The sequence below is a fragment of the Hesperophylax consimilis genome, chromosome 20 (assembly GCF_061612785.1).
Source record: "Hesperophylax consimilis isolate HC1 chromosome 20, BYU_Hcon_1.0, whole genome shotgun sequence".
NCBI lineage: Eukaryota > Metazoa > Arthropoda > Insecta > Trichoptera > Limnephilidae > Hesperophylax > Hesperophylax consimilis.
Genome location: NC_142855.1, coordinates 6,130,926 through 6,151,945, shown reverse-complemented (window position 1 = coordinate 6,151,945; position 21,020 = coordinate 6,130,926). Strand labels below are relative to the sequence as shown.

Here is a 21,020-nt window from a genome sequence, read left to right as displayed (position 1 = left end):
TTTAGATATTTTTAACTTAGGAATAGTACACAACATAAAGAATGTAACAGTGTAAACAGAAAAGTAAATTTAACAATAGGTTATTGTTTTAACAATACATATTGGCACCTGATAAATAAATAGGGTATAATAATAACAAATAAAAACACCAAATACAAGAGTAAAATTTAAAGAAGGTGTTGAGAGAATATTCATTATGATGTCAAGTATGTAATAAAAAAGTAGAACTATATATAAACTAGACATATGAAATAAACTAATTCGACTATTTTTTTATTAACACTAGTCGGTGACTGAAAATGGGCTGCAGACTAATACAGCCAAACTGAATAATGTAAACTCCGCATCAGAGAATATTTGGCTTAAAATTACAAACGATAACAATATTTGACTTGTATATTTATTTTTTAGTTATTATTCTACTACTCATATAGAGATGTCAATAGAAAATGAATTGGCAAGGATACACCACAACCATACAATGGACCTGATTTAATGAGGAGCATGGCAGTACTACGATATTTAAAAGACGCTTATAGGAACAAATTGTGGTCCTAATTGGTTTTAACTTAGTAAAATAAATTAGTTATGACAACCATTTCTTCCTATATTTAGCATATTTTAAATGTTGCAGTACTGCCATTTTCTTCATGGAGTCAGGTCCATTCTATGGTAGTGTATCCTTGCCAATTAATTTTCTATTGACATCGGTACACCATGCATTGATTATAAATGGTACAGTAATTTTGATAATGAATTGAATTTTTTTTTTATGTTCGTTACAATTAAGCCAATCAAAACATATATATTTGGCAATGGTTTCTTCAATAACGGGCACAAGATATAAATTTTCGCAATTATAATTCAGTACATACTCGACGACATAATGAATTTCAAGAGCGTTGATAGCAAATTTCTTAGTGGGATCATATGGGTCACCTATGCAAGATATTTTACATCTATGTTCTGCCATCCCCTGTGCACCAAGAGCAACGCTGCTGGTTGCAGAGAAGACTGGGTCCTGCACTCATTTCTGGAAAAAATATATCATAGTTCTTGAAGAAATTGAAGTAAAGATTGACATATTAGAGGAACAAAACTAACAATACTATTCCCTTTTAAGTAATATAAAACAGATATGTACCTCCATGTTCTACTGCCATCCCCTGTGCAGCAAGATCAACACTGCTGGTTGCAAAGAAGACATGACTGGGTCCTGCACTTATTTCTGGAAAAAATATATCATAGTTCTTGAGAAATTGAAGTAAAGATTGACATATTAGACGAACAAAACTATTCCCTTTTAATTAATATAAAACAGATATGTACCTTCATTTTCTACTAGCATCCCCTGTGCATCAACGGGTACGCTGCTGGTTGAGATGTTACGCTCTGAAATAAATATAATTATTAGATTAACCGAATTAACAAAACACATAATTATTATTATAGGCTGATGCAGTATAGAATACCTTTTAGGATGTAGTCATGATACGTGCTGAACACCATTCTCGAAATGGACTCTCAGAGGTTATGGTTGGAAACTTGTGTCGAATTGTCTCTGTCCGTACATCCTTTCACACAATACGTTTTAAGGACTTTATCGGTAGGCACATAAATGTTATTTATCACACATAAATCAACTGTTTCACACAACCAGATATTTGACAATTTTATGATGACAAACAACGGCGTCTGTCAAACTTTTCTTACAGTTTTTTAGAGGAAGTGAAATGGCGGGAAGCATGAGTCGGCCACCTAGCGGCGAGAACACGCATTACACCGTTTGCGAACCCTCTCTTTCTGGCGCACGAGTCTTATGGTAAAGTGAGCGAGAAACAAAAAAAATACACATCGCCTACGTCACAAACATAGATTTTTACCATGTCTATAATTTGTGTTGACGTTTTTGAGCGGAGTTATACCAATACCTCCTAGAACAACTAAGGCCAGGACACTGAATCAAGATGGCCGCCGCTAAAGGCTGATGAGCATGGATTAATAAATCTAATTAGATGCCAATTATGGTAAAATAGTGATCTGAAGAGAGATTATATTATACTAAATACACACTGAAGTGCAAAAAACATAGGTACATATACACTGGGAAAATTGTAGTGACGGGTAAAAAAGGAAAAGAAAAATTCTTAGTAAAAATCTTTAATTTCCTTTGTTAAAAATGCAACATTTCTAAGTACAGTACTTATAATAATTAGTAGTAAGTAGGTACTTATAATAATTATAAAAGGTATTAAAAAAAGAATTTTTTAGAAGTCTAAGAGCTAGTTGTTTTATAGAATTTAAACAATTCAGCAAATTTCAATGTATGTTTTCATGAAAGTTCTATTGAAATTCTGTTATTATATCAATATGGACAATTTGTTTCACATAACAGAACTTGAGTAGAACTTTGACAGAACTAACTTTGAAATTTGATGAATAGTTCATGTTCTGTGAAACAACTAGTCCTAAGAAATAAAGTAAATAGAAACAAAATGAATAATTGATAGCATTTAATAATGAAATTAGATTATAATGATATGTGTGGGAATATGTATAATATGAATGTTGTGTGTGTTGGTGGATATGGTAGACGCTGAGATTGTAGAGCAGTCTGCTGCAGCTACTGGAGGCTGGCTGCTGGGGGCTGGCTGCTGTATGGCTGGCGGGTGCATCTGAAAATAATAACAACTAAAGTAGTACACATATAAGTAGTAGGGGTATATTGTTTTGACATGTTGAATGTTGATGAGGGAATGATGTGCTTGGATATATCAATCAGTCAAGAATATTTTTTTTTACTGTGTAGATTTTGCGACTTTTCACTACTTTTTTGGTGGTATCATTTCTTTTTTTAACATAATTATTTAACAATGAATTTGTAGATGATCTGATTAAATGGTGCAAAATAATATTTGGTGAATGTCCAGCGGGACAATTAAAATCTGTTAGGAAAAAATCTCTATCGTTGATAGCATCAATTGTCAATTGTAATACTAATTCACGCTGGTTATTGTAATCTAAAAACATTTTTTCTAGTTTGGTTGATAAAAGCTTTTGAACGGTCACATAGTTATGAATGACGGCATTGACGATGTCAGGGTGAGGACATAATAAACCACCTCGATCCATATTCCTTATTAGAGAGTAACTACAATCTGTGTCTAACATTTTATCGACAGTGATGGAATTGGAACATGTTGTACATTTAAGTTTCTTTAAAACGGTTCGGGCACAATAACCTGCGAGATATGTAAGAACAGGGAGACTGGCTTCTGCTTGCTGGAAATCTTTCTCAGTAAATGTTTTATATAAACCAGAAAAAGATAAATTCGGTTGCTTATTTGAACTGGTACAGGCCTGGGGTTCAGTTTCAAGTTCACAATCAATAATGTCAATCTGTATACGGCCATATGCAGACGAAGACAACGTCAAAGGTAGCAGATCTTGTATCCTCAACTTTGACTCCACTTCAAATATTTGTCTGATTGATATTAAATATTGTGAACCCGCCATAGTTCTATACTTACCAAACCTAGCTTCTAATGCATCTGTTTGAATTTTGCCCGGAAGAAAATATTTAAACTTTAAAGTATTTATACAATATTCAGCCATTTCTAAAAGACCACGGGTTGTATGTGTAATAGCTAAGTGAGTTTCTCTTGTCAATGAATTAAAATGATTATTTGAAGCTTTCCATGAATCTAACCATTTAATAATTTTTTCTAAAAATGCTACATTTTCTTCACCAGGTTTAAGAGAAAGTGGTTGTTGAAGGGGATTTCTAAATCGTATTCCCTTGAATGGAGTTTTTACATTGACAATATCCCACCACGTGCGAATTAAATATATGAAATCAGCAGTTGTTGCATAATGGGGAATATTATGTCGCTCACCTAGAATCATTAATGCCTGTTGAACAAATTCATTAAACACATTTTGAACAAGCTTCACGTTTTGTCTTTCAAAAGAACTTGGGCAAAGAGATTTCATTGTTAATCCATAAGCAAACTTGACTAAATTTTTACATTCTAATTCATGAAGTCGTTTTATGGAAGAAAACGCAGCTACTGATTCAGACGTATGATCGTGGAAGTCTGGAAACGATAAAACTTGTTGATTGTCTTTCTGATTAATCCAATTATTTCTTATACATTTGAATATGTGGACGGAATCTAAAATATAAAATAAAGGTAAACTTTCATTGGATGGATGACAGTAGACAGTTTTCAGTTGCGGGGGAGTGCTGAAAGACATCATAGCTTTTCTATTAATGGAATTATTATCACTAACTACGCACAAAACATTAAAACCTATCTTTTGAAGACCCATTATAATTTTTTTAATAACAGTAAATAATTGTGCTGCATTCATAGTTTTAACGGGGAGTATGTGGACTACTTCTTTATATGAAGAGAGTAAGCTTTGAATCATAAAGACATGGGCAGTAGTAGCTGCATTTTCACTATTGTAAGCTATTCCCAAAATGCTGCCTCCAATGTTACATTCAAATCACTTTTCGTTAACAAACTAAATTTATGTTTAATAAATGACAAAAAATTACTGTCACTCTGTTCATTTAGCGGGTTTGTTTGAAACTTGGAGCAAACTCTTTTCAAAGTTCTAGGATGGGGAAACGTTAGATGATCTGAGCCTCGTAGGAATTTATATGAATGGGGTGAAATAGAATACAGAATGCTACTGAAGACTACAAAACATGGTGAATATCTTAAAGCCCCTGATTTTCGATTTAATAATTGTAACTGTTCTGTTAAAAATTGATTTTTTTTTGCTTTTTGGTGTCATCTGCAAATAAGTTATCAATTTCACTTAGTAAATGGACCACAGTTTCTAATACAGTATCTATAGAATTGTCAGAAACATTTTTGAAGGACTGAATCGATAATAAAATAGTATTAAGTTCATTGTAATTGTTTATTTGCTGGGGAAATATTTTTTCACCTAATTGTGTTAATTCTATGCATTCAACAAATAAACTCAATTGTAAATTTATATCGACAACGGCAGATGCAATGACTTTTGGAAATGGAGTTGAGGCAAGATAAAAAAAAACTACGGAACTTTCTCTTTTCACAGTAATACAATCAGTTGGGAAGTTATTTTTGTCAATGCAACCTAAAAATTCATCAAAAGTTGAAAAATGGTTCAGAGATTCAAATACTGCATTAGAAACTATGCTCTTTTCTACTGCTATTTGTAAATTGAGAAGTTCTTTCCTGCTTTTCCTTGCGTCCACACTTTCTCGGGCTGATGTTGGAGTTGCCGACAGGTAGGCTGGACAATTTGGCAGAATTGATGGGACGGCTCCTGGAGCAAGTTTCACTCTCTTATAATTCATTATACATTGCTCTCCAGTTTCTATATTGGTGTGGACACTGGCTGAAATTATGTCTTCCTTTCTAAAATGCAGCTCGCAAACCTGAAAAGTTATTACTTTAATGTTCATTTATGTTTAAATGTTTATTTATAAATGAACCTCATTCTTCCACCAGATGTCTTAAAAGATATATTAAATTACAGCAATTTTGGCAGCATACCATAAATGTCAATCTCTTTCTAAACTTCATCAATCAACATGCATTCAATTTTACTTGTACATATAATATAGGTACATTTTCACAATGCACGACAATTAATAGATTTTAATTACACATAGTACCCTTCTACAAAATAGTGTTAATTAGCCGTTCAATATTAAATATCTAGGCACTAGATTGAAACATTGCGATTTTTCATTTTGTTGTCTTTTATTACAGCAAAAAGCTGTAAAAACCGATATTACTATACGAAATTTGACAACAACGTTAATAAACACTTTTTAATATCAAAATAATATGAATACGATCTGTAAACATCACATTTGCCCATAGCAGTTGCACGTTTTTTATATACATTATTGAGGTTATGTACAAAATCGAATTGTCGATGTTATTGTAAGGCGCTGTTTTTGAAATAAAAATAAGCACATTTCACTTACCGTTGAATATTTCGTTGGAATAAAATCTCGATGAATAGCCTTAACCCATTTTTGACGTAAAATAGCTTCATTTGGAAACTTGAAAGTGTGACGTTTTGGTCCGCTATCGTAATTTCCTTTGCAACGCGGAACAACGCACTTGTTAACCATTTTAAAAATTGAAAACACTTCTGTAGATAATAAATATATAAAGTCGCTAAAAGGTTTTAGCTTAACGCTTCTAATTTATAGTTTTTTTCGCTAAAATCAAGACGCACGCGCTGCGGTGTACGCAATAATAGCCCATGGACGTGGGTGAAGTGAGTCAAAATGTATGAATCTGACGTTTCAAGCCGCCAACGTTCAGCCTCCTAGAAGATTAATTGCCGCCAGAGGCGCAAACTGAGTCTAGGCCTTAGTTGTTCTAGGAGGTTTTGGTTATACCCCCCTGCTGAAGACGAAGCTCGTCTCGTTCCGTCAGCCAACTCCGAACCTTGTCTCAAAGTGTCGCCAGTTGTAAGGCATCCACACCAAATAATAAAAATTAACGGGTACTTAATTTATCCCGTTACAATACATATTAAATAATAAACAAGTATAGAAGTGGTTCAAACAAAATATTGTTTAATTTATTACGCATAATTATTTATTATGGCCAAAATCGAGATGAATGGAGGAAGACCCTTGAGGAGGCTAACCACTGGAGCGATTACAGAAATATGCTCTGATTGCTTCACATTCCAGGACGAAACAAGAGCATAAATAAAATGTATTATTAAACATAAGGCAATTCAAGCGATGGTTCAGCGATCCTCTTCTGCAGAAAAAATACAAACGGAAATAAATGTGTTGAAGTGGAAGAATGAAAGAGAAGAACTAAAACATGCTGCTGAAATGCATACATAATTTCCTCTAGATTAAATATGTAATTGTTTTTCTAGTAACAGTAATTCTATTTTTTTTTCTTTTTTTCCAATTCAATATTTTACATTTCAGCAGCAAATTTTAGTTTTTCTCTTTCCTCTTCGAATTTTCTTTTCGTTTTTTCCAATTCAAATGTTTCTTTCGTCACATTTATTTCTGTTTGTATTTTTTCCGACTTCAATTTCATCACATCTGTGCAAAAAGACAGCCTCGACTGTTTCAAAGGTGTATCTTTGGGAAACCTTTTGCGAATATCTGGAACAAGAATAAACATTACTATTTTATTTATTGGATTCATGAATTAATTCAAATTTGTATTGATTACAATGATTCCACTTACTTCTGGCAGGAGTTTCAATGTGGCTTTCAATTTTGGATGTAACGTCAACATCTACCACTCCTTCGGATAGTTCCTGACTTGGTGCTAAGATATAGGATATATCCTGGGATGGCCCAGGATTTAATTCTGAAATCAAATAATAACTATGTACTTATATATTATGGGATTTGGCGGAAGAACAATTTCCTGGTTAAAGAAATGACAGTAATTGGGATCAAGTAATTGATTGACGGGACAGTTGCTAATTATTGCAGTTGTAGTTGCAGTTTGTAAATCACTTGTTTATCTGCTTGCTGTCTGCTAACTGACATATACACGGACCTTGCACACAGCATTTATACAACATATTCATAATACCCTAATATTTATATGTTAATATGTATCAAATTAGAGAACATCTTACCGGAACCCATGAGCTGTTGGATAATGGACACTTTATCCCCATCCAATGGAACATAATTGTTTGGTGTGGCTGAAAAGATGAACAATATTTATATGAGAACAAAGCTGACATGTTTTTTTTAGACCTTAGCAGAATATGACATGTTTATGAGAACTTACAATCTCCATCATACGTTGAAGTAATCCCCACAATGGATTCCTTCATTACACTAGACACCCATTCTGAAGTGTCGGACATTGGCGGAGGAGGAGGTCCACCACCAGTTTTTATGATGGATTGCTTCTGCTTTCCAGCTTCCTAAAATAAACAAAACATACATTTTTTAATTATAAACAAGAAAGAGTGAAATCGTCAAGAATAAATCCAAGACAATATCAAATGAGTACTGATTTTTTACCTTTCTTGCGACGCGCTTCATGTATTCCCACTTGTACTTGATCTGTTTCACCGTTCTTAAGATGGTCGTTGACGCATTGAACTCACTTGTGATATCTATCCATGCTTTCTCCTTTGCTTGTGAGCCCATTGCGTCAATTTTTTTACACAAAATTATTTTGCCATATTTATCAATGAGGTTCTTTAGCATCTCAACCTCCCTCGCCGAAAAAATAGTTCCACGTTCGCTGCAAACATGTAAACATTGGTTATATACTGAAAAATACCATTAAATATTTACATAATCGGTTTAATATACATTTTTTGGTAAATAATAATAAGCCGTCACGTTTTTGATAGGCACAGATTTTGCAAATTACACTTCGTTTCAACTTAGTTACCTACAACAAAGAACATCGATTTCAGGCTGATGAAAAAATTTACGTAGGTATATGAAAGTTTTTTATGGAATATAAATTAACAGTTTGTCATCAGCCCCGACTGAAATCGATGTTTTGGAAGTAACTAAGTTGAAATGAAGTGTAATTTCCAAAATCTGTGCCTACAGATGTGGCGGCAGATTAAATACCCACTTTTTATTTCAAAAACACTTCAAAGTAATTAGATAATAATATAAAATTACTATTAATATCGACATAATTGAGTTTTCACTTACTTTTCTACAAAAATACTCATTATTATCAATTTTATAATAACACACGGCGCGAACCAAAAATGATGAAACCATAGATGAAGATGATGTTTGACATTTATTGTATGGGTTGCCACATGAAAAAAATATATGTACAGTTTCCAATACGAAAATGTGGGAATTAGATTGGTTTTTATGCTGTCATCCCTATTTACTTTTACCGAAGCAGTTGGCATCGTGAAAAAACCCATTTTGTCGTAAATGTCAAATGCACTGCTAAAGTAAACTGTAAAATGCACAGTGAAAGGTAAATGGTAAAGGTAAATGAAGAAACTCACCCTAAGCTTTCTTCGGTACCTAATTTTTACTTCGACAAAAAATTAAGCGCCATCTCGTTTATCCTATGGCGCGCATAGGGACAGAAGATACCAAAGGGGACATTCTTTAAATTGACCCAGCGAATTGTGTGGACTTGTGAATGAAAACTTCTATTAGAGACAACAGATGTCACTGCTAGTCAGTCGCCGCCGCTGCTGTTTCGCGTTACATTTAAAATAAATTAAGAATAAGACTACATTTTTTTATGCAAATAATTGATTATTATTCTTGTGTTATAATTTTGGGGGGTCAAACAACAATTGACCTAAGCGAAGAACCGCCACTGGTCACAACAGTGCTGCCAGGGTCTCTTATCTATGTGAGGTGTCAGCGCTTCATTAGCAGCAGACACATACCTGGACGGATGACGAACCTCGTGCTGGCACTGTTGGTGGACTCTCTCGCTGCAGCAGCTGGTCCAGTTTCTTCACCACCTAGGATTATTACTGCATAGTCTCCATCTTCTATCTTCGTGTCACCTCTTCTTGTAATTCATTTTTCTTTTTTAGTTATTTGTTTTTAGGGTGTTATGCCGTGTTGCGCTAACTACTTATTTGGCCAACGTTTCGGACAACGTTACAGTGTCCATCATCAGGGCAGATGTGTTATTGATAGTGGTGAAATGTGAAAAAAAAATTCTTTTGGCCGTAAAAATCTTAAATCATATTTTCATTTTTCTTAACTTAACTTCTTGTAATATTTATATTTTTTTGTAATACCTGCATCAACTGTAAAGCACCCCTGAGGTGATATCTCACAAAAGCGGCGATATACAAATTGTCCAATAAATAAATAAAAATTATATTTTATGGAATGAAGATTGTTACTAAGGGTAAATAAATATATTTACATGTTTTTTTATGTTAATTAATATCTCCCTAATTGTTTTAACTTTTTAAACTCGTGTTTATGATGGAAACATTATTATGAGTTGTATACATGAAACAATTTTGGGAATACTAATAAACATGGACATTCAAATTAATTAATAAATTTGTCCTAATAGTAATTTATCATAATGGGTATGTGTTGAGTAATAATAATAGACTGAATGCTGTATACATGAAATTCCCGAGGCGTATGTGTGTTTAAACATTGTATGATCGTCTGAGAAGGATGATGTAAGCGTAATAAGTAAGATTAAGAAAGGTAGGCTCAGATAGTTTGGGCACATAGAGCGAAAGAATGAAGAAAGGAATGTATAGAGAATTTATGCTTGCAGATGTATGGATGAGGAAGACATGGCACGATCAAAAGAAACAGATATTTGAGTCGGGTCATTTCAATAGTCAGAATGAAATGAAGAGTACGTATGAGACGATGTACGAAATAATAAGAACAATATTTATCTTTCATGGCAAGGGAAAGGAAACTGCGGCCTGCGGGTTGCACGAGGCCCTCGCTTTCTGTTCGGCCTGCTAACCACAAAAATAGTACAAAAATAAATTCTTTCAGAACGCGATAAAGATTTTCTTACGCGGTGTTTGGGATACATTTTTAAGACATTAATACAAAAACCAACGTGAGGTATAACATAGCTGACAGTTAATTACGTATGCACCTACGTTACTATAAAACAGTTTCGACACAGATATGAAGGGGATCAGAAAATCCTTTTATAATTAAATTTCTTTAAATCTTTTCATTTTACTAACAAGAAATTAAAGGTGTAATAAGAAAATATGAGTGTAATGCTTGGACTGTCTTTGGATCTGATCTTTGGAGGTTTGGAGTCTGAAGGTTAAGATATTTTAACACGAGGGGTGGTGGGAGTGCAGAATTCTCGGAGAGGGCAGATGTGGCGAAGTAAATACTGCAGCACGCTCTGTGACTATTGAGCAGACAATAAAGTTCATAACGTTTAAAATTTATGATCTTTAGAATCAGTCAGCGTGTGAGGTTTTAAATGTCCCCTTTTAGAACATGAATAGCTGAAGAAGGAACATGAATAAGGATTTTCTCCATTATGGGTAAGCATGTGAAGTTTTAAAGTTCCCTTTTGAGAACAAGAAAAGCTGGAGAAGAAACATGTTTAAAGAATTTCTGAAGTATGAGTAAGCATGTGATCTTTTAAATATCCCTTTTAAGAACATGAATAGCTGCAGAAGGAACAAGAATATGGTTTTCTCCAGTATGGGTAAGCATGTGAAGTTTTAAAGTTTCCTTTTGTGAACAAGAATAGCTGCAGAAAGAACATGAAAAAGGTTTGTCTCCAGAATGGGTAAACATATGACATTTTAAAGTTCCCTTTCGAGAACAAGAATAGCTGCAGAAGGAACAAGAATAAGGTTTTTCTGCAGTATGAGTAAGCATGTGACGTTTTAAAGTTCCCTTCTGAGAACCAGAATAGCTGCACAAGGAACACAAATAAGGTTTTTCTCCAGTATGGGTAAGCATGTGACGTTTTAAATGTACTTTCTCTAAAAATGAATAGCTGCAGACGGAACACGAATAAGGTTTTTCTCCAGTATGGGTAAGCATGTGCCGGTGTAAAGATCCTTTCCGAGAACCAGAATAGCTGCACAAGGAACACGAATAAGGTTTTTCTGCAGTATGAGTAAGCATGTGACGTTTTAAAGTTCCCGTTTGAGAACAAGAATAGCTGCAGAAGGAACATGAATAAGGTTTTTCTCCAGAATGGGTAAACATATGACATTTTAAAGTTACCTTTTGAGAACAAGAATAGCTGCAGAAGGAACACGAATAAGGTTTTTCTTTAGTATGAGTAAGCATGTGACGTTTTAATATTCCCTTCTCTACACATGAATAGCTGCAGAAGGAACATGAATAAGGTTTTTTTCCAGTATGGGTAAGCATGTGCCGGTTCAAAGTTCCCTTCTGAGAACCAACATAGCTGCACAAGGAACACGAATAAGGTTTTTCTGCAGTATGAGTAAGCATGTGACGTTTTAAAGTTCCCGTTTGAGAATAAGAATAGCTGCACAAGGAACATGAATAAGGTTTTTCTCCAGAATGGGTAAACATATGACATTTTAAAGTTCCCTTTAGAGAACAAGAATAGCTGCAGAAGGAACAAGAATAAGGTTTTTCTGCAGTATGAGTAAGCATGTGACGTTTTAAAGTTCCCTTCTGAGAACCAAAATAGCTGCACAAGGAACAGGAATAAGGTTTTTCTGCAGTATGGGTGCGCAAGTGCTGTGTTAACATTGACTTGCTGTGGCTGAAGTAGTTACAATGGGAACATGAATAAGGTTTTCCTCCAGGATGTGTCTTCAGGTCCGATATTGTGTCTGAAAAGATGGTGGATAAAGCTTAATAAGTATGTATCTAAAAAGAAAACAGAAAATAATATTCATATAAACTTAAACATATAAACTTAACATTTTTAAAAACAATTTTCGTCTTCATATGTTAGAAGTAGACATATTCTTATTTTCTTACAACAGACTTATACCTACAAACTATCATGTTTAGATTTGCTTTTTGCTTGGTTTTATATGTCAAATGATGAAGGTTATATTATTGCTTTACTATTCTATATTTATAACCTTCACAATATTTTTTTATGTAAAATATGTAAAATGGCAGACCGAACACCCTCGATTTAACAGGCCACGAAAACTTGTCAAACGCAGTATATTTGTTAACAATACTGCCAATAATCATTTCTTTAACTTTCTAACTCAAAGGTCTCATACACTATGTGTCGTATTGTATTATGTTACTGCTGCCACTACCTAGCATTTACATATAAACTTTACATTTCTTTATAACTAATTTAAGTTTGTTTTACTTTGGGGTAGGAATATTCTTATTCTTACTTTCAACAAAGGTTTATACCTACAAATAATTATTGCATGCATTTACTATTTACTTGATGTTATAATATGTCAAATGGATATGGTTATATGTATTTTTACTATTACTTTTGTGAACTTACAATCTTCAGAATATTATGAATATTTTTTATGAACTATGTATGTAAAAGCCCAATGGGCGTAAAAATAAATAAAGAAAAATTATTAAAACAAATTCAGACAAACAAAAACTGATTTTACCTGCAGTCTGGGTAATACTTTCAGAGTGCTCCAAGCATTCCTTTTTAACATCCAGCAGGTCTATGTCTATTTCCGTATAAGGAAGCCCACCTCCGTCTTCTTCGCTGTGTTCTGCCTGGATCGGAACAGTCTCCACATTAATGCTACCTGGAATAACAAAACAGCAATACAATGATATGTAAAGACCTGCTGAATGTTAAGCTGATTACAGTAACATATACTTTGCGGGTACAAATTTCAAAGACAATAAATATAATATATTTTACCAAAAAGACAAATTAACTTTTTCATATAAAATAATTTAACCTTAAATTATTAGACTTTAAACAAAATAAATTATGCCATCACCAAGGGATTTCACTAATAAACATTACAACAGATGGACGCAGTAAGAACATTTTCAGAGATTGTGTTCTATTCTTGATAATGTCTAGTTTCTTAATGTCAATCGAATAATTATCAATTAATACTTTCACATATCTTGGCTTAATAATCGATAGAAATCTAAAATGGAACAATAATGTTACTGTGTTAATAAACAAAATAAGAAAGGTAGCCTACATCTTCTGAGGAATATATTGGACATAGTTACATTAAAAACTGTATACCACGCGCTTATTCAAACAATGCTTTCTTATAATGTTGTCTGCTGGGGTTCTTCACACAAGACTGCCATAGAGCTTTCAAACGTAGCACAAAAATTAATTTCAAAAATATATTCCTCACAGTTATTATACAATGAAAGATAAATTATGTCGGTAAGGCAGTTGTAAATAATAAAGGCTCTCTGCAAATTTTTCAACAACATTGATACTGCCAAAAGATCACAACAAGTGCGCAACACTATTCTCGGTCCAACTTAAGAACAACATGTTGGAGTACCAAATTAGGTTCGTTCTGCGCATACCACCCCCCGCTCCTTTCCTTCACCATCGCTCGGCTATCTCCGGCAATCTTCGCTGACAATTCGTTTGTCGTTAGTGCCCACGCTTAGAGAAATTAACCCATTCAGACCCTGCTATAAAATGGATGTTCAGCCGGTATGTCCGAATTCATTATCACCAATTACGAAAAACAAAAAAGGACAGGTAAACATTATTTATGTGTTATTTGTATGACTATTCGATTTACAACAATGCATTTTTATAATTCAAGGATATAGATAGGTAATATATGTATAAAATTTGAGAATGTTGGTGTTGATCGGTTTTTTTTAATGTTTATAGGTGGTGCACAAACCTCAACGGACAATGATAATAAATATGTATCGAAAAAAAATTTCGGAATATCGATCACATTGTTGATGAACTAGAGGACAATAATGATAATTCGTTAGCTTTTGAAATTTCAAATGAATCATCTGAGGAAAATTAATTTTTTTTTTAATGGCAATGATGATATTTTCAACTTTGGATTGATTTCTTAGCCGATTTGATAAATCTGATGCCTAATAAAGTACAATATGTATTGTAATACTATCATCATCATTATTTGAATGTATTAAAATGTTTTAATTTTTAATTTTATTTATCGGTAGGAAAATAAATTAAATAATTAATTTATTAAAATAGTGGGTCTGAATGTGTTAACGCTCGTCCTTTTAGGAGTGGGGAGAAGGGGCGGAGACATGCGCGTCCACGGGTTGTTCTAATGTTGGATCGAGTATAGATTGGGTTCTTCTTTAATGTATCAGCCGGTGAATAACAGAACATTCTTTTGACAAAGGAAGATTTCTTATAGAGCTCCGTTGCTTTATAATATGCACAGTGAAAATATAAAAAAGTATAGGTTCGTTAAATCTATCCAAGAAAATGGTCAAAAATTCCATCGTAGCTGGAAGTTGTTATTTTGGATTACCATTATCGTAGCTTCTGTCATTCGGTCATTATACCTTAGAAAGACCATATTCGATATAATCCATCTATGTATGTATTATGTACTTTACTTATTTGATAAAATGAAATTCTAATGGTAATGTGCTCATCTCGACACTGGAATTCCCTAGTGAGATGAGCAGCGAAGGGAAAAAAAATCCGATATCACCGTTATAAGTCATGATACAAATATATTTTAACACGAAAATATAATTCACGTACATATCTTATAATCTCAAATTATTCTTGGAATGGAGAACGTTTAGAAGAGATACTGTATTTTAGTGGTAAAATATAGCGAGGCAACAGCTTGAGGAACTAGGAATTGTTTGCGGGCATTATAAGTTCACGTTTTCTTAGTTCGACAGTTTCCTGCAAAGCAATATCACAAAGGTAAAATGAAGTACCGCTGGACGACGAGAGGGGAAGGAAAAAACAAGCAGCTGTCCTGACTGCAACTCCTTTGTGATAATATACTTAATGAAACTTACTAGTTGGCTGAACACTCTCAGCATACTGCAAACATTCCTTCTTAACATCTGGAAGGTGGATTTCTATATCCATATACGGCATTTCACCAGCGCCTTCTTCCTGGTATCCTGGTTCCGTCTTGATGGAAAAATTCTCTTGGTTGGGAAGGTCCATGGCACTGCTGTTATGTGATGGTAATTGGTTATTTAAGAAACATTAATTAATAAGTATAACAAAGCCCTTATAATAAGGGAGCTTGAACCCACTGATTGCGTATTCGAAGAATCCTACATTTAAAAACTTATTTGTGAAACATTAATGCCAATGGCCAAGTCATCAATAATCAAATCCACCTAAATAGGAACCCAATACTTAGGTCGTTCCCTATTGACAAAGACCACTATCTTCCAAACCCCCTACCTACTCCTACAACCTCTGCCACTGGAACGCAGCACAATTCCATGCAACCCATATAAGCTTACTATATTAATCACATACGTTTTAATGTTAGATTTTAGATTTTAAAGTTAAATACAGTAATATAAAGCCTGGGCTTTAGTAAAAAGATGAAACTTTTACTAAGTTATTCTTTTATTTTAAATTATAATAAGCATAACGAAGTATCTGCTTATATTAAGAAACCCAAACCTAAAAAAGGATTTTAGGTTAGGCTCGGTTAGGTTAGGTTACGTTAGGTTATAGGTTAGATTATGGGTCGACATTTCGTCAGTTGCTACTCTGGAGTACACACCGTTTTAAATACATTTTAACTGATCCAAAAATATAACAAGAACTTCGTTCTTGGCATCTCTATCAGAGTACATCTTGCTTGAAGTATACCCAAAGCTAGTTAAATCATTATACACATAATGTGAAAAAATCCATCCAAACTTCACGTCCATTAGTCATGCCTGATATTTTATTTATTTCTATTAATTAAATGTACTCTTACAAACAATTACGCACAGCGGCTACCTAGGCCGACTGAGAAAAGTTAATTCTACCACGATACAGATGATCCAACTTGGTTGAACGGTTGTGTGATTGGATGTTGTAACCGTTCTACTTAATAGCCACGCCACATATCACATACAACGCATCTCCACATGGTTCAACTTTAGGTTAAACTCAACCAGATTGATACAACCGCTTAGCCAAACTAAATGGTATGTAAGGCACAATGCGTGAAGACGCACATAACCTCATAATTAATTTGAACACAAAATATGGAAAACGATCGATGGCATAACTCTCGGAATAATCCAGTAATATTTAACGTTAAAGGGTACTCACAGTTAGCTTTTCAATGATCACAAGGAATTGCACATTTGATATTTACAACACATCAAGCTGTAAAGCGTCTGGTTCATTTGACAGATAGGCCATAGATATATGTGTTAAATTAGATGCTCAGCTTACTACATTTGCGTTACTGTAGGTAGTAGGTACTGGAGTAGTTGTTTTTATGGTGATCTTGGCCATACATAGTTGACATTTTTTTAATAAATAAATACAGCAAATGACCAATGTGACATAATTTGCCTTTGGAGGTTCGCCCCTCCCTCTCCCCAAACCGATAAAATCTGCCTCTTTCCGCAGCTACTGCTCCCGCTGAACTCCGAGCTATTCAATCGATTTATCACTCAATTCTTTTTATGTTTCGAACAAAATATTTCAATCGTGTACATGTTTCGATCCTACCCATAGCTACTGTAAATAATATGACAATAATTAGGTTCGCAATAAAACAACGTGCTTGGCTAGGCTGACAAAAAACAGAAGAAGTTTATTACATACCATAGACTCTCTTCGCTTTGTCTTAGGAGCCATGAAATCTTCCCCAATCAACGCAATGCGAGTTGAATGCTGCGAACCTCCTTTACATGTAAGAACTCGATGCCTAGCAGAAAAATATGTTTCTAAACTACGTTCAATAACATCCCATCCCTTGGTTCATAAACTTCAATTCTTAAAGTATGGGGTAAATTCAAATAATAATTTAATAATTTCCCTTCTGGAAAAATCATTCTCCTCCCTTTCTCTATGATTGCTACAATTCTCTCCTGGATTTATCTTCACACGCCTCTCAATGAATCTCTTTTGTTACACTTATGTCCCTATGAAATCTTTACTTTCTATCCCAAGGTCAATCAGTTTAGAGGAATAAATAAATAAATAATCATTCAAAACTCACCGCATTCAAATAATGGAGAATTAAAAAAAACTTGTCAAATTGTGTAATTTTTTTCACAGATGGTTCAAAACTCAGTCATGACTCCCATTGCAGGGCCTATGTGTCTATGTCTATGTTTTTGTGTTTTTAAGTGTAATGTTCCTCGTATGTTTGTGACTAAAGTATCCGTACTTCATGGACACGGCCGTATTGTGGTGACCTCGGTGTCGAGTAAAGTAAATATAAATCACGTTCATCGAGATCTCCTGGTCACTGGTACAATTTGTGATATTCCTTTCTCTAACTAACCTATTTGAATAATCCGTGATCTCCGGCCTGTGTCCGATGATTTTTTCCTAAGCCAGTTGTACCTACCGTCGGGTGGCATACCTACATACCTTAACTAATACCTCGATCCCTGTTAGTATAGACAGAGTATACAATATCTTGAGAATTATTTCACAATAATGCTCATATTTCAACGTTGCGTAATTTTATTATTATTTAAATTCATATTAAGCTTCCCCTATATGAACGATCCAAATGCATATGTTTTGTTGTAATCCAGTTCCATTTAAATAGAGTGGGTGACCTCTTTACTAATGAAATTGTTAAAACTTTTCTCATAAAACTGTGCGTCATTTTTTTCCCTACAGGACATATAACCCTAATCTTGTAGTCTATACTCGTATGTTTTGATTTTTTAATTATTCTGTAATTTTTTTTTTAATTTTATTATTTGAGAAAATTAAATAGTTTTGCTTTTGCATAAATTGGTGAAGTATTGAATCGATAAGCATAGGGTGTCGGGTTTTGATGATTTTTTGCCATCTCTCTTTGGGGTCATCATCGCCGTCGTTTTTATCCATGTTTTCTACCTGTTCTGAGTTTTGTTATTAACCATTACTGCAAAATACATAACTGCACGAATTCCAATGAATGTAATGAGTGCCCCAGTAGGTATAGAGCGCACTCTACAGATGAAGTACCTCGGCCTCACCATTGACCCACACCTCAAATGGAATCTACATACTCAGACCATTGCAAATAAAATTAGGAAAACAATACAATTCTTCAGATCCATAAGGAACTTCCTTAACTTACAAATTCTAAAAACGATTTATTTTGCAATCACCCAATCCATCATTGAGTATGGTATCATTGCATGGGGAGGGGGTACTTAATCAGCTCTAGATCCTGTTGAAAAGGCGCAGAAATCAATTATTATGAAAATTATTCTCAAACTCCCTCAAACTGCAAGCAGTTACTTAATTTTCTTCAAAATGAGAGTAGGTATTTTATGTTCGACAGATCTATGTAAAAAATATCCTCATGCATCTCTTTAAAAACAAACACGTAATTTACGAAAAAAAAAATATTTATGATTTACGCGTAATTCGAACAAAGAAATTTGCAAACTCTTCCACCTTTGGTTAACCTAGCTTTAGATACTTTGCCACAAAAATATTCAACATGCTCCCAGAAAATATTAAACTAAGTCGAACTGAAAAAGTGTTTTAAAAATATATTAAAATTTGGATTTATTCAAATGATCGAGCATATACTGGTGCCCTCGCAAAAAACGCCTTGTCACTGACAGTTATTGTAGTTTGTATGGTGATAAAACATGCTGTATTTGTATTGTGCATATGCAAACACTAATGTAACCTAACCAAACGCCTTGTCACTGACAGTTATTGTAGTATGTATGGTGATAAAACTTGCTGTATTTGTATTGTGCATTATGCAAACACTAATGTAACCTAACTAAACGCCTTGTCATTGATAGTTATTATAGTGTGTATTGTGCTAAAACTCGCTGTATTTGTATTGCGTATATGGTAATAAAAATGTAACCTAAAATAATGTATTGCTTTATATGAACCTATATTAAACATTTATAAGTAAAACATAGACAAAATGCGAGAAATAATTAACTACAACACATGTTCGCCTAGTGAGGCAGGTTATGCACAACTTAAAATATAGTATATTATGCCAAATCTTTATAACACTCATACAAACTTACTTTTTCTTCTATTTGAAACTGTTCTATTATTGTAACATTAGTTTTTCAACAATGTCATTGTTTCTAACTTACATATAGGTATTTTACTTACTGATGATATATTTTATATATTCTGTAATTTTTTTGACGAATTAAAATAAATTAAAAAATTAATCTTCTCCAAAGGATAATTTCAAAAGTTACTTATTTAACCATACTGGAGAAAAACCTTATTCGTGTTCCTTGTGCAGCTATTCATGTTCTGTCAAGGTAAATTTGAAACATCACATGTTTACCAAAAATGGAAAAAAAACACATTTGTGTTGCTATTCATGTTCTGAAAATACAAAAATTAAAACGTCACATGCTCATCCTTTTACCCATACTGGAGAAAAATCTTATTCGTATTCCTTCTGCAGCATTTTGTCTTCTCAAAAGGGATATTTAAAATGTCACATGCTTACTCATACTGGAGAAAAACCTTAATTATATTCCTTCTTCAGCTTTTCATGTTCTCAAAAGGGACATTTTAAACATCACATGCTGACACATACCAGAGAAAAACCATTTTCATGTTCCTTGTGCAGCTATTCATCTTCTCGAAAGGATACTTTAAAAATTCACATGCTTACCCATACTGGAGAGGAACCATATTAATAATCCTTGTGAAGCTATTCTTGTTCTCAAAGGAAAATTTAAAACGTCACGTGCTTACACATCTGAAGAAAAAACTTATTCATGTTCATTTTGTAGCTATTCCTCTGCACTTAAGGGACATTTAAGCCGTCATATGCGTAACCATTCTGGAAAATACCTTACTAGCTATAAGATAAAACCCACAGCGATTTCGCTGCCAGCATAATTCTAAGAATAGAAATTATATTTGTCATAAATTTCTACGATCGTGAAATTGATAATAACAATAGCAAACAATGAATTAAGGTACATTCATTGTAAATCTAAGAATTTTGCCTCTTATCTATGTAAGCCAATTTTTTGTGCCCAACCTTAAAATTTACTATGACATTTGTATTCGACTAATAATAATAAAAATCTGATTTGACTTTCGTGTTTGTCTACGTTGATTTAAAAAAATTTGTTGCTGTCAAACAAGTATTTGTGAATTGTATCGATTTGCACTTTGTTATTTTGTGAAAAATTTACTACTTTTAACTATTTAAGTTTGAACGCAACGCTCTTTATAACCTACGTGTTCGTAATAATAATATTTGGATGATTTGTATAGCGCCGTTTTTGTGCAAAATTACCTCAGGGGTGCTGTACAAATATATAATACATTTCTACAATGATCTATGTTATAACAACTATATATGAAGATAATATACAGTACCATACTTACCAGGTAGGTGACTTGAGAATAACACTTCAATAAAACAAATCACTTTAATACGGCCGTGAAAATCTC

General features: G+C 33.6%; 1 protein-coding gene and 1 long non-coding RNA gene across 2 annotated transcripts; both read right to left on the bottom strand.

Annotated features, from left to right (window-relative positions):
- LOC149413979 (uncharacterized) lies at positions 1 to 1,865 on the bottom strand. Its single transcript, XR_016304068.1, has 4 exons — positions 1,473 to 1,865; positions 1,330 to 1,392; positions 1,145 to 1,228; positions 1 to 1,033 (listed from the first exon to the last, which is right to left on the bottom strand). It is a non-coding gene; the product is annotated as an uncharacterized LOC149413979 (long non-coding RNA).
- Positions 1,866 to 6,780: 4,915 nt separating this feature from the next.
- On the bottom strand, positions 6,781 to 16,760 carry LOC149413978 (uncharacterized). The gene is made up of 8 exons (XM_089643955.1): positions 16,707 to 16,760; positions 15,434 to 15,594; positions 13,069 to 13,215; positions 8,042 to 8,157; positions 7,803 to 7,941; positions 7,645 to 7,713; positions 7,242 to 7,367; positions 6,781 to 6,794 (listed from the first exon to the last, which is right to left on the bottom strand). The coding sequence occupies exons 2-8, from the start codon at positions 15,585 to 15,587 to the stop codon at positions 6,781 to 6,783; spliced, it is 765 nt and encodes a 254-aa protein (XP_089500081.1). The 5' UTR covers positions 15,588 to 15,594; positions 16,707 to 16,760.
- Positions 16,761 to 21,020: the final 4,260 nt, after the last annotated feature.

What these genes read in the sequence shown, in the direction of transcription:
- LOC149413978 (XM_089643955.1), bottom strand. Translation starts at nt 15,587, where the DNA reads ATGGACCTTCCCAACCAAGAGAATTTTTCCATCAAGACGGAACCAGGA. An exon ending in TGAGAGTGTTCAGCCAACTA is followed by an intron (nt 13,216 to 15,433) that starts GTAAGTTTCATT and finishes TTGTTATTCCAG; the next exon opens with GTAGCATTAATGTGGAGACT. An exon ending in CCAACAGCTCATGGGTTCCG is followed by an intron (nt 7,368 to 7,644) that starts GTAAGATGTTCT and finishes ATTTGATTTCAG; the next exon opens with AATTAAATCCTGGGCCATCC.